Source organism: Malus sylvestris, chromosome 16 (assembly GCF_916048215.2).
Source record: "Malus sylvestris chromosome 16, drMalSylv7.2, whole genome shotgun sequence".
NCBI classification, from domain to species: domain Eukaryota; kingdom Viridiplantae; phylum Streptophyta; class Magnoliopsida; order Rosales; family Rosaceae; genus Malus; species Malus sylvestris.
In genome coordinates, this window is record NC_062275.1 from 10,009,768 (window position 1) to 10,022,341 (window position 12,574).

The window sequence follows — 12,574 nt, forward strand, 5'->3', positions numbered from 1 at the left end:
TCTGTTAATTGTTATATCTGCATTTATTGTTTATTAGCATATATAATTAAATCACAGATTGTTGACTTATATCCAACGGATTCACATAATCCAATGGGACATTTACTGATCCATAATATCTAATATTCTACGATAATCGTTTAGTATTAGCATAAATCTTTTACGGATAAAGGGGGAAATCAAGTCTAAGCACTACGTAGCTTTTGCAAATCCTACCCTGAGATTACCGAAATCAAACACCGTGTGGTATGCTCCCAAGAACAGAGCTCCGAGAACCCTGCAGAATGAACCAGTCTTACATCAACTTTAAAATTAAAATATCGTGAACGAGTGGCTAGGGCGGGACATGTCATGTTTCATGCATACTCGAGGCACAGTCGCTCCACACAGAGGTTTAGCATAATCACAGAAATCTGTTAAGTCGGACACAGAGGGTTCGTAGTGGCTTACCATAGAGGACCTTGTGGAGGAGGCACATCCAAAGCAGTAAATCCACTAAGGCAGACAATGGAGCATTTTTCTTCTACTTTAAGTATGTACTGAACATCAAGTCCGAAAGGTTTTAGAAAATATAAAGGAAAAAATCTTCAAAATTGTAAGGAAAAAATCTCGAGGAATAGAGTGAGACTGTGAAGCATTAAGTGTACCTGTTCTGGAGAGAGGGTGAAGGATTTGTTTCTGATCGTAAATGTAATATCCGGCATGAATGCAATGTTATCACAGTTGACAAATGACCTTTTTAGCGGATTTGGAAGCTTCTCGCACAGCTTTATAATTCACCAAAAATTCGCAACAAAATAAAAGAATCAAAAGAACTTTTAGATTGGTCTATATGCATATTCATCAACCAGGCAGCCGGAGACTTCGAGAAGAATTACCTCATTCACGTAGCTAAATATTTTTTCCTTTTCTATTTGTTTTTTAAGCTGTAGTTGAACCCAGTAGACTATCATTTCACACAAGGTGCATGAAGGAGTTTCATCGACCGATGATTCCTTCCCGATTTTGTTCTCGGTCACTGACTCAATATGATTGCTGCAGAAGTAAAGGTTTTCCTTTTGTTATGGTATTTTGATGCAGATATCAAAACCTGATAACAGTTGTAAGAAAAGAAAGTCTCAACTTTATATTCCGAGAACCATCGTATGAACATAGACCGATGTCCACACACACTATATCAGGCCGCGCCTGCAGACAATGTGAGGTAAATTATAATGCACTAGTTCATTCTTAAGAGGAATTTCAAAGGAAGTTTTGAGGAGGATGAAAGGAAGAGAAAATACAAACCCCAGATATTAAATATTCCCATATCAAATTTCCATAAGTGGAAATGACATTTTTACATTCCAAGCTCACAAATCCGTCTGCACCAATGGCATGGTTGATCTGAGCCACAATAGTCTGAAAAAGAAGAGCTAATCAATGATGGAATACAAGTTGTTACTGCAGAACGAAAGCAGAAAAGAGGAAAAATTAATTTGAGGGAAGTATTAGGCACGAGTTGATACAGTTGGACCAGCAAGGAAGGATGTCCCTGAGTCTACAATGGCACCACAACCGCCCTTGCACAGTCCTGATAATTTCAAATTTTGATGTTATGCCATGAATTCCTAGACTTGTCGAGATTCTAATTAGCAAATTTAAACTTTAAGATGGAATAAAGATAGTTAAACAACGTAGGAGTGGAAGTGTAATGGAACCTGTAGAAGTGTCTGCAACAATAACATCTCCAACCTCAATCTGGAGAGATCAGTGAAACCGAAACAAATGTCATCTCATTAGGCAAGAAAAAATATATAACTGCGGAACACCAACTTCTTATCACTACAATAAACCTGCCAGTAACCCTTTTGTGAAATTGGGACGTATGTGTGATCACCAGTAAAGTGCCTCCAATCAAATCCACCAAAGACAATCTCACCTCCCACCTTCGATGTTGGATCATGATTTAGCCAGATGGAGAAAATTTGCTGGCTCATATGACCTTGTTGCGCCATGTTAAACCTGCACCCGGAAAACTAATGTATGCTTTTAAGCATCAAAACTCTTTCTTTTCTTTCTAAAAGCATCGAATTCCAACAGGAAGAGAAATACCGCTAAACCAAAAGCTAGTTTATGATATATCAGTGCTGAAAAGTTTATGCCAGAACCATACCACACTGGTGTGGCTTCACCAACAGAAATATCCTGAAATCCAAGTCCAAGGACTCCATCAAACCGTGCCGTTAAGAATGTTAGGAATCCTTCCCTTGTAATCTCAACAAATTCCTATAGGATGGGAACAGATATTCCAAAAGCATCAACAACTTGGAAAAGGAACACACTTAAACAAACACTTCAGAAAACCCAAAAAGGAGAGACAAAGTGAGAGAGACCCACTTGATCTCTGACGATAACATCCCCAATTTTCAAATTATCTTCACTAAAGTAGCCGGAAATCGAACCAGACCCATAAGGAATTTTGGAGGGTATTCCTAAATAATTAACAATACACAACATCAACATGCAGTCAAATTCTATAAAAAAATTGCTCAAAATGTAAGGGATAGGAAAAAATTACCAATTTTGGTATAAGTGCTCGAAAGGCTTGCCCTGTATTTAGAATGAAAATAGCAAGACATCTGCAAACATTCATACTTTTACAAACTACTCAAAAACTCCAGGAACAACAAAAGAAAATATAAAATTTCACTGCAATTTACACTTACAGAAAGGATGCATCTTGAAGATGGGACCCACAGATTGGAGCTGCCGGTGTCAAAGACAACAGCAAAGTGCTGTGGTGGGGTGCCAATAGCAATGTCCCCATAAAACTGGGTGTCCCGATAATTTTTCAGATCCACAATGTTGGATTTGAGATCACTGGGTTGGGAAACTTGTGACCTGGTGATTCTTGCAGCATTCAATCTGGTGAGGTCCAAAGGCTGCTTCTTTAGACCAATTCTCAGTAACCCATCACTGGATTTTGTATCAGCAGCCAAGGAGCCTGACCAAACCCACATACAAATTGCAACCACAAGTCCCTTAAACCTCATTTTCAGACTTCTGTGGCTGCCATGGAAAATAATAAAATACAATTTTAGTAGACTGAATTTCACCACAGCTGTGCAGTTGGACCCCAACCTCATAACTATTCATCCATTCAATTTCATTATTTGTGTGTGACAAATTTTCACTACCAACTTCAAAAATTTCATTTTTTCGTTTGATTTGAGAGATATTGTAATCTAATCTAAACTATGAGAAGAAAAATTTAAACTTGAGTGCATAAAGTAAACACATTATCCTAACCAACTTGACTATACGCTGATTTGCAACTTTGAATAACTTCTTATAGAATCATCATATTTCAAAGATTTGAACTTAGCCTAAGAAATTTTGTGGTATGAATGAAAATTTTCAGTTAAGCCTCAGTACTAAGTGACTATATCCTATACGAGTGGAATTTTACATCGCTCAAGCTCAATCTTCTTATCTGATAACATAAGAATATGCCCGACAATATTAACTCACATGGTAATAATCATGAAGATGTAGTGTTCATACCTGGCAGCAGTTTCAGGTGGGAAGGAGTGGCATGGCTTCCGCTATTTATAGAAGTAGGGGGGGAGACCAGAGAGAGTTTGGGAAACCACGAGGCAGTTTCTAGGTCTGTACGGGTTTAGGAATTGACCAAAATAATATACGGACATAGACACGTACCTTGCTTGCTTGCTAGCAGAGAACGTATCCTGCTTGCTTTCTTGTAGAGAACGTATCTTGCTTGCTTGCTTGTAGAAAATGCTCAGCTGCCAACTGCTAAGGATTTGTTACCATAATGTTTGAGTTGAGTTGGGAAATTTCTTCATGAATGATTGAATGGCAAGTGCTATTTGGCACGTACTAATATAGTAATAAACGAATCGATTACAAATTTTTAATAAAAACTAAATTGAAGATCGCTAAAACATGTTTCGGGTTTTTTTTTTTTTTTTTTGCGAATATACACGTGTCAGTGCTCTTCTATTTTTTATTTTTAATTAAAGTTTGTAAACTCTTTTGTATGTATTTCTTAATGCTATTTTGTACTATAACCACAAAAATGATACTACTCTTTGTACTCTGATAACTATTAATCATATTGCTGACGACCAAACCTCACTTCTATGGATGCTAATTATGTAGAACCGAGCTTTTTAAGATGACCATCAATAATGTGATAAGTAAATTCTTCCCACCTCTTTAGCGAATGATATATGACACTTCACTATTTATTTTCTTAAGTTTTTCGGATGATATGGTGCATGTTTACCTTTGCCGGTTTGAAATATATTATCCCCCAACTCGTTTAAGCCCTAGCTGCTAAAGAACGGATAATTTTGAGAGCGATTATCTTTAAATCATCTCAAGTTCTCAACTCTGTCATGTTTGTGCTTGGACATGTCTAACACAAGTCATTTTGTAAAGGATGCAAAAACGTTGTTAAGTGTCACTAGAAACCATCTCCATAGTTTGCCAATAGAGTTTTTCATCGCCCCGCTGGATTTGCCCTAGTATAGGAGATACTTGTAGGTAGTTTGAAGAACTACCTGACTTGAATATTGATGTTCCACTCGAGGATTGGTATGCACTTTTATCATTTCGTTTGTATTTATTGTTGTGTGGTATTCTTTTCCCTTAAATCCAATTGAAAATCCTGATTAAAAGAAAATTTCTAAAGAATAATAAAAATAGTTTGGGCCTGGTGGGCCATCCTGATGATGGGCCTAGATAGGAAGCCCAAAGGCTGATGATTAGGCCGGGTTACATAAAGATCATAAAGTAAGGAGTTTAGCGCCCAAATCACGCGTGTAACGGCGGCAGGTTTTTCACGTTACTTTCTTCATTTTTGGCGGTTGGGAGATGTTCATGTCGCAAAAAGGGGAAAAAATAAAAATCTAAAACCCAAAATTCAAATACTCTGCAAATGCGAGAGTGGTAACTCACTGAGTCTGTGACTCGGCACTCTGCAACTCTCTGAGTTTCCTGTCCAACAATGGCTTTGGAGGACGACGACTGGGATTTGAGCGCCGAAGAATTCGACTCTCTCGAAAGAGACGCGTTCCAGAAACTCGCTCAGCAACGCGTCAACTCCGCTTCCACTTGTTCTTCCTCCTCCTCATCGTATCCTTCATACGATCACCGCCAGGTGCACCAGTCTTTCCTTGCCACGAACAATTACAACAGCAACTGCAGCTTCCAGAGTTCCCCTGCGAAACCCGTTTCGAATTCTCTTCCGAACAAGGTGAAATTCGTCATTTTCCCATCAATGGTTTCTTTTTAAGTATCTAGGGTTTAGTATGCCTAATTAATTGAAGTGTTCTTTATTTCTGAATTCGAATTATTACTATGTTTTTCTTGGATTTTTTTGAATAAAAATTTAAAATTTAAAACCTTTATCTGTGTACATGTTTGTTTTGCAACAATGCAGGTAGCACCTTTGTCAACCGGAACTAGAGTATTACCTCCATCAGTCCCATGTAAAGTAAACCTGGGTAATTTCCCCCCTTACCCATTTCCTTTACACTTTTACTTCGAAGTTTTGAACATTTTTCTTTTACTGAAGTGTTAAAAATTAACTCTTTCCAAGAAAAAGTAGCTTATGAAACCATATTTTGACTGCTTCATCACGTATGCTACTTGTATCGAGCATGATAGTGATCTTAAAAGGACTTATGCCTTTTCATATTTAATAGTTCTTCACTTTGAATATCGAAACTGAATCAGGAATTAAATGCCCCACCTTGACAATCACCAATGGTTAATCTTCCAATTTGTACCAGTTTGAACCTTTTTCATTCAATTTTATTACGGGCTGGTTGCATTGTTCTACCTGCTGATCTTATGTAGTTTCTGGCTAACTTTGGCTCCTATCTCTATCTTGTTGCCTTTTTACAAGAATATGAACGACTAAAAGAGCTACCTAAGATCACTGTTAAATTTTTTCTTCATGCTAGCGGAAACATTGCTGCAAAATTTCCTTATGACCAGGTATTTTTTTGGGTTAAAAATGTTCATTCACAACACTTGTCAAACTCTTCGTTTCGTTATCAATTATATTCCATGTTGCACCAGGCGGTAGTAGGTGCTGTTCGCAAAATCCCCAAAGCCACATGGTATGCAAAAGAAAGGTATCCCTACTTGATTCCCCTTCCTACTCAAAGCCACTTGGAAAATGCATTATGTTTTCTCTTCATATCTTGTATGGACTTTTGAAAAACGTGGACATGTTGTGGGATGGAGCCCCAGGCAGATGTAATAGTGTTGAAACTGCAGGTTATGGATGTTTCCTATACCTTCTTTGTCATCTGCAGAGAAAGTTCTTCATGAGACATCTAGTGTTAATGTTGAGGTAATAACTGTTGCCCTTTTTCTAGTTTTTACTCAGGTGTTACATTATGGTTTAGTTTAAATTGGCACACTTTGATTTTTGGCATATACATTCTTAGCGTTTGTGTTTGAAGTTCACCAAAATTGGATTGCTTTTTCACTTTGTTTCATCATTTGATACTTTGTTACAAATTGTTTCAGATAGAGAACTTAGATCCCTTAGTCCACCGTGCTATTGCTGCTGCCTCTGTTGTTCCAGACCTTCGAGGTAAAGGGTGATTACGCTAGTATTAGTCAAGTTCAGTTTGTGCATAATTGATATGTTGGTATGAGTTGTCCTTTTCTTTTCCAGACAGTTTTCGGGTTTTTACATAATTATGAGTGAATAAGATCTGTAACATGCAAATTGGAAAAAAGAAAGATAGGCTACAAGTATGTCTTCTATATTTTAGAATGTAAGCTCGTGAAAGGGTAAATATTGGTCTCTATTATGGTATTTTTAATTGTTTTAGAGTGACAGGTTCTAATTTCTAGACATCTTTCATTTTTTTTTCTTCTAACTTTTGCATGTTATTTTTTAATTGTTCTTTTGTTTTTTGGTGTCTTCACTGTCCAGACCAATATGATAGGATACCTAGTTGTATTGAATCAAAGCTCTTGCCATTTCAGCGAGAAGGTGTTAGGTATATTTTAAATCTGCAGATTCTCCTTATTTGTAGAGTGTTATATGCAACTTGTTTATATTTACATTCTTCTGGATCTCTGATAGTGTTGTGGATATTATATTATTTTGTCCCCCATGAAATATGGAATTTTGCTTAGTTATCATTTTTAACATCAGTATTGTTTTTTCTAGGTTTATTTTGCAGCACGGGGGGCGTGCTCTCCTCGCAGATGAAATGGGATTGGGAAAGACTTTACAGGCAAGAAATTCTTCATGCGTACTCTTTCTGTACCTTCAATGATAAACAGTCCCATACAACCAGTCCTGCATTTGAAGTACTTTCTACTTTTATACAAGTTTTCCTGGTCATGTTCCTTTGACAACAGCTCCTAGTGTTGTGGATTTTATTAATTAAGGTACAGTAAGAATGCCAAAATAGGACAACATAGGTGGGCGCTTCCTATGATTATATGGGTTATAGTTTGCAAATGTCAGAAACTTAATCAGAAGTTTGGAGGACAAATGAAGAATATTTAGGTTTGCTATAGGTTCAAGGAAACTGGAGAGATATAGAAGAAAATAAGTGAGTAGATGATAGGGGAGAAAGTCGTACCCAGTGCACAAGGCTCCCGCTTTACGCAGGGTCTGGGAGAGGTGAATGTCGGCTAGCCTTACCCCCATTTATGGAGAGGCTGCTCCCAAGTCTCGAACCCGAGACCTACCGCTCATGGGCGAAGGCACTTGCCATCGCACCAGAATCTTTGGTGTAATATGGTGCCAATATGGTGGAGTTCCCTCTTGCATAGCTATAGGGTGATTTGTAACAATACGATAGAGATGCTTCCATGGGATTGGAATTTATATCTGCAAAACCATTCCCAACTTTGGCCTTAGATTGAAACCTTATACATTTTTTTCAGGCTATTGCTGTTGCATCTTGTGTTCGTGACTCTTGGCCTGTTCTTATAATCACACCGTCTTCCTTGCGTTTGCAATGGGCCTCTGTAAGTGCTGTATTGAATTTCGTTAGTAGGAAGGTTGATCTTGCAAAAAATAATGTACTCTTTTTCTTTCTTGCAGATGATTCAACAATGGATGGACATCCCTTCATCAGATATACTTGTCTGTTATTCGCTATTCTTGTCTAAATATTCTGGTCACTTTTTTTTATTCAGCTTAAATATTGAACACATTCTCAGCGGTCTGATGCATTTTTAGTTATTATAAACTTTGTTTTTGAATTCTTTTCACTAGGTTGTTTTGTCTCAATGTGGTGGGTCAAACAAAAGCGGGTTTACAATTGTATCCTCAAACGTCAAAGGGACCATTCATCTCGATGGCCTATTTAACATCATCTCCTATGATGTAGTCCCTAAAATACAGAATCTACTATTGGCATCAGAGTTTAAGGTGAGGACTAAAACAGTCAATGTAATGTTCTTTTTACTTTCTTTTACTAAATAACACAATCTTATATTTTTGATCATCAGCTCTGTCAGAATACAGAGTATGTTGGCCGGCCTACTCATCCTCCACCTTTTTCTAGCTTTTAAAGCACCTAGATATTAGAAATAATGATTTCTATTAGTATTAGGCCAAATATGATTTGGTGTGAAAAGTTCTAAGCTGGAGACATGTGAAAGAACAACGAGAACTCTGTGTGTCTTTCATTTCTTTAGTTATTTTCAAAGAGTTCATAATTATAGGTCGTTTAGTTTTTAGAGATGCTTGTTATTTACCATCCAACTCTATGTTACCTAAAACACAAGTCTTTGTGGTACATGGAATGAGAATGGTAATTTGGTGGTACACCAGTTGCTTTGACTGCATAGAACCATGTGCTAAACTTGTAATGGTAGAATGTGAATGAAAATCTTAACTATTTCTTTTTTCTCTGCAGTACTGTCCTTCACATTTCTAACAAACCTAAGGATAGAAGTGTATGGTGTTTTCCTTGGATACCTTGTAGAAGGAATTAAGAAAACTATGTTAGGATCAAGGGATTTCCTCTAGTTTTCATGTTGCAACTGTAATACTACATAACATTTTCTTTAGAAACAGTTTGAGCCTCTTTTAAATTGACAAATAGTGTCCAACATGGTCATTAGGAAATCCTGCCGGTGTTTTTTTTTTCTCTGTTTCCCGCTTCTTGCATACGCTGCTTCTTTTGATATGTTATTAACTTCTTGCTCAGGTTGTGATTGCAGATGAGTCACACTTTTTGAAAAATGCTCAAGCAAAAAGAACAAGTGCCTGCCTTCCTGTCATAAAGGTCTTTCTCTCTTGTGTACTGAATCTACTGATGACTAGCTTGCAACTGCTAACTTTTTTCTCAGTCCATTCTTCTAGCACCTGTCTCAGAGGGACCATTTGTATATATGTATTTTGAGGTGTACTAACAATAAGATATTTTTGTGATGCTTCCTACCTTAACTAGTGACTCTGATGTTTGTCATTTCTTCTCTAACTATGCACTTGATGGTAAAAGTAGTGAACTCATGGTCTGGTTCAGTGAATGAAGTTGATGAAAATATTGGAAACAGTTTCAACACTTATAATTGAAGTTTGCAGCAAGTCATCAAGTAAACCGGGATTATTTATTCTTATTCTTGTAGAAGTATACAGAAAGGAGTAAAATCTAAGAAAATTGCTTGATGAAAGTTTTGAGACATATTGATCTCAATCTCTCTCTCTAACGTTTTCAACAATTTCAGAGGGCTCAATACGCAATATTGTTGAGTGGTACTCCTGCTTTGTCCCGACCGATTGAACTATTTAAGCAGGTATTTCTAAACTCTAGTTAAGAAGCTGCAACTACAAGTATCTTTATCTAGAATCTAATCATTTGTTTATTAATTTCTTTGAATTTAACAGCTTGAAGCCTTGTATCCTGATGTATACAAAAGTGTTCACGAATATGGTAATCGATATTGCAAGGGAGTAAGTCACTATTTCTTTATTTTGAAGATGTTCTGTCACGTTATAAGAAATTCTGTTCCTTACTCGTTTGGAATTTCAGGGAACGTTTGGATTGTATCAAGGTGCATGTAACCATGAAGAATTGCATAATTTGATGAAGGCAACAGTGATGATTCGCAGACTAAAAAATGATGTTCTTTCTGAGCTTCCTGTGAAGCGTAGGCAACAGGTCCATGCTTTGTCCAATCTGTGTTTTGACCTGTGGGATGGCCTTAGTAGTCCTGTTACAATCGGTGATCTTTATCTTTCTTTCATTCCCCTGCCGATCTCAGGTCTTTTTGGATTTGGCTGAAAAGGACATGAAACAAATCAATGCTTTATTCCGGGAGGTAATCTAAGTCTTTTTAATGAAGTTGATAAGTTGAGAATAAGTAGCTATTGCCCTTGGAGTTCCAACTAGCTGAAGTCTAGTCATGTGCTGTTTTGCTGTTATCTTATATGAACCCTTTTAATTTCCTTTTTCCCTATCTTTAATTAGTTGTATGATTTCTTGGCTATGGCACCGTGTGCAAAAACATATTATTAATGTGCCTTGTAAAGTTTACTTTGTTCTCAAGCGTAAGGAAAATTATAATAGAGCATAGCTGCTGTTTATCTCCTTTTTGTAGTTGGAAGTGGTAAAAGGGAAAATTAAGGCCTGCCAATCCAAAGAAGAGGTTGATTCACTTAAGTTTACTGAGAAGAATCTTATTAATAAGGTATTCATGCATTACGCACGCAATGTAGTGCACATGGGCCCAACGTAGTTCCTTTCTTATACTGAAGATGCTGAAATGGTCACACCATTTCCTCTTGTAGTTTTTCTTTTACAATTGAGTAGCTAACTTTGAACCCTTTAACCACCTCATTTGTGCTCCAGATTTATACTGATTCTGCCGAGGCTAAGATCCCTGCAGTTTTGGATTACCTGGGAACTGTCATTGAGGTACCTCACCCTATGTTATATCCTTCTCTCTGTCTTTTAGTTCTATTTCTCTAAGGTGATTTTGTTTCCTTATCATTAGTTTAGTCTGCACGTTTTCCTTTTCAGAGTTTAGAATGTTGTTATACAATGGTTCTTGCAGGCAGGCTGCAAGTTTCTAGTATTTGCACACCATCAGTCCATGATTGATTCGATATATCAGTTTCTTCTGGTAAGGCCACATGAATTCATAATTTCCTCTAAGATTGACCAATTTTCTTATAAGAACTGCCAATTTCCAGAAAAAGAAAGTGGGTTGCATTCGAATTGATGGAAGTATCCCTACTGTTGCGAGGCAAGCTTATGTTACAGAATTTCAAGAAAAAGATTCTATCAAGGCAGCAGTGGTATGGCAGTATGCTTCTTTTATATACTTTGTTTTCTGTGTAACCAACCTAATTGAGTTCTGTGTAATTGGAATTGTCAAAAAAACGAAAAACTGAAAATTTTGAGTGCTACATCTCAGGTGCTGTTCTGTGATTTAAGTCTAATATTCAACCTTTGAATGTCATCGTGCAGCTATCTATTAAAGCTGGAGGCGTTGGATTAACTTTGACAGCTGCAAGCACTGTTATTTTTGCAGAATTGTCATGGACTCCTGGCGACCTAATTCAAGCTGAAGATCGTGCTCATAGAATAGGCCAGGTAAAAGTTCATGATTCTGAAGCATTCTTTGCATTAATTATAAGCTACTCTAATATTTGTTTATACACAACCAGCAAAAATTGATGCATTCCCTCATTCCTTGATATGTTTCTAACTTTCTGTTCATGTTTTTAGGTGGCTTCGGTCAATATATATTACCTTCTAGCAAACGATACAGTTGATGACATCATATGGTATGATTTTACGCAGTTGTCTACTTTCTAATTAGTTTGATGATTTTTGTACTTCCAACACTTTCTCTCTATCTTCAGGGATGTTGTTCAGAGCAAGTTGGAAAATCTGGGACAGGTAAAGTTCAATCCCCTTAGCATTCCTTCTTAGGGGAAAAAGGGGGAAAAAAAAACTTTTTTGTTTTAACAGTAGAATGAACTCTGGTTTTTGGACAATCAGATGCTCGATGGCCAGGAGAATACTATGGAAGTTGCAGCCAGCCAGACCCGAATCACCCCTGCAAGCCAGCCGCGAAGCAGCCCTGCAAAGCAAAAACTTACGTTCAGCCAACCGAGAAGCAGTCCATCAAAGCAGAAAACACTCGACTCTTACATGAAGCGTTGCAACAGCAGGGAAGACCCCAAAAGTCAGCCTAAGTTCAAAACCCAAAGGCCCTGAATGAAGGCTATGCTGTACAAAATGTTAATTTTGCCTGTTTGAAATGCGTTGAAAGCACAATATCGAAGCCAAACTAGTAATGTGAAGGGTTCTCTTCCCGTTCGAGGTTCATCCTTTAACTCACCTGTGTAAGATGTCTGGAAAGAGGTTTTGCCAAGTTGTCTGCAACTGCAACAAAGAGCGTTGAAGAATTATATCGAAAGTTCCGACTGGGATTTTCCTATGTTCACTTATTGTTTGCACGCGCTACTATATATTGAAGATCCTAACTGGTTCCGGGCTTGTTTCGGTTAATGTTTAATGTAATGTGTAGGAGTAGTTCTGTTTACAATCCAGATTTGCACGAT

At 37.4% G+C, this 12,574-nt stretch overlaps 2 protein-coding genes across 6 annotated transcripts in view; one reads left to right on the forward strand and one right to left on the reverse strand.

The window, feature by feature from the left end:
* LOC126607556 (aspartic proteinase-like) overlaps nucleotides 1–3,763 on the reverse strand; it is a 26,154-nt gene extending 22,391 nt beyond the window's left edge. For 2 of the 5 annotated variants that reach the window (XM_050275196.1, XM_050275194.1), the window contains exons 1-14: nucleotides 3,514–3,596; nucleotides 2,709–3,051; nucleotides 2,561–2,636; nucleotides 2,380–2,474; nucleotides 2,156–2,268; nucleotides 1,836–2,004; nucleotides 1,701–1,740; nucleotides 1,509–1,573; nucleotides 1,288–1,401; nucleotides 1,124–1,188; nucleotides 879–1,035; nucleotides 648–767; nucleotides 451–539; nucleotides 217–277 (exon numbers count right to left, since the gene is read on the reverse strand). In XM_050275196.1, the coding sequence (XP_050131153.1) occupies nucleotides 217–277; nucleotides 451–539; nucleotides 648–767; nucleotides 879–1,035; nucleotides 1,124–1,188; nucleotides 1,288–1,401; nucleotides 1,509–1,573; nucleotides 1,701–1,740; nucleotides 1,836–2,004; nucleotides 2,156–2,268; nucleotides 2,380–2,474; nucleotides 2,561–2,636; nucleotides 2,709–3,051; nucleotides 3,514–3,527 (1,521 nt within the window). In that variant the 5' untranslated portion in view covers nucleotides 3,528–3,596. Of the gene's footprint in view, nucleotides 1–216; nucleotides 278–450; nucleotides 540–647; nucleotides 768–878; nucleotides 1,036–1,123; nucleotides 1,189–1,287; nucleotides 1,402–1,508; nucleotides 1,574–1,700; nucleotides 1,741–1,835; nucleotides 2,005–2,155; nucleotides 2,269–2,379; nucleotides 2,475–2,560; nucleotides 2,637–2,708; nucleotides 3,052–3,513 lie in introns of all 5 variants that reach the window. The other 3 variants (XM_050275199.1, XM_050275198.1, XM_050275197.1) reach the window with 3 other exon arrangements.
* Nucleotides 3,764–4,839: 1,076 nt separating this feature from the next.
* On the forward strand, nucleotides 4,840–12,558 carry LOC126607551 (uncharacterized). Its single transcript, XM_050275189.1, has 24 exons — nucleotides 4,840–5,263; nucleotides 5,450–5,513; nucleotides 5,918–6,009; nucleotides 6,094–6,149; nucleotides 6,295–6,370; nucleotides 6,550–6,616; nucleotides 6,965–7,031; nucleotides 7,205–7,271; nucleotides 7,933–8,016; nucleotides 8,093–8,134; nucleotides 8,267–8,422; nucleotides 9,207–9,284; nucleotides 9,727–9,795; nucleotides 9,887–9,952; nucleotides 10,032–10,160; nucleotides 10,264–10,320; nucleotides 10,600–10,689; nucleotides 10,851–10,916; nucleotides 11,056–11,124; nucleotides 11,195–11,299; nucleotides 11,472–11,597; nucleotides 11,733–11,791; nucleotides 11,870–11,906; nucleotides 12,009–12,558. The coding sequence occupies exons 1-24, from the start codon at nucleotides 5,015–5,017 to the stop codon at nucleotides 12,225–12,227; spliced, it is 2,190 nt and encodes a 729-aa protein (XP_050131146.1). The 5' UTR covers nucleotides 4,840–5,014; the 3' UTR covers nucleotides 12,228–12,558.
* Nucleotides 12,559–12,574: the final 16 nt, after the last annotated feature.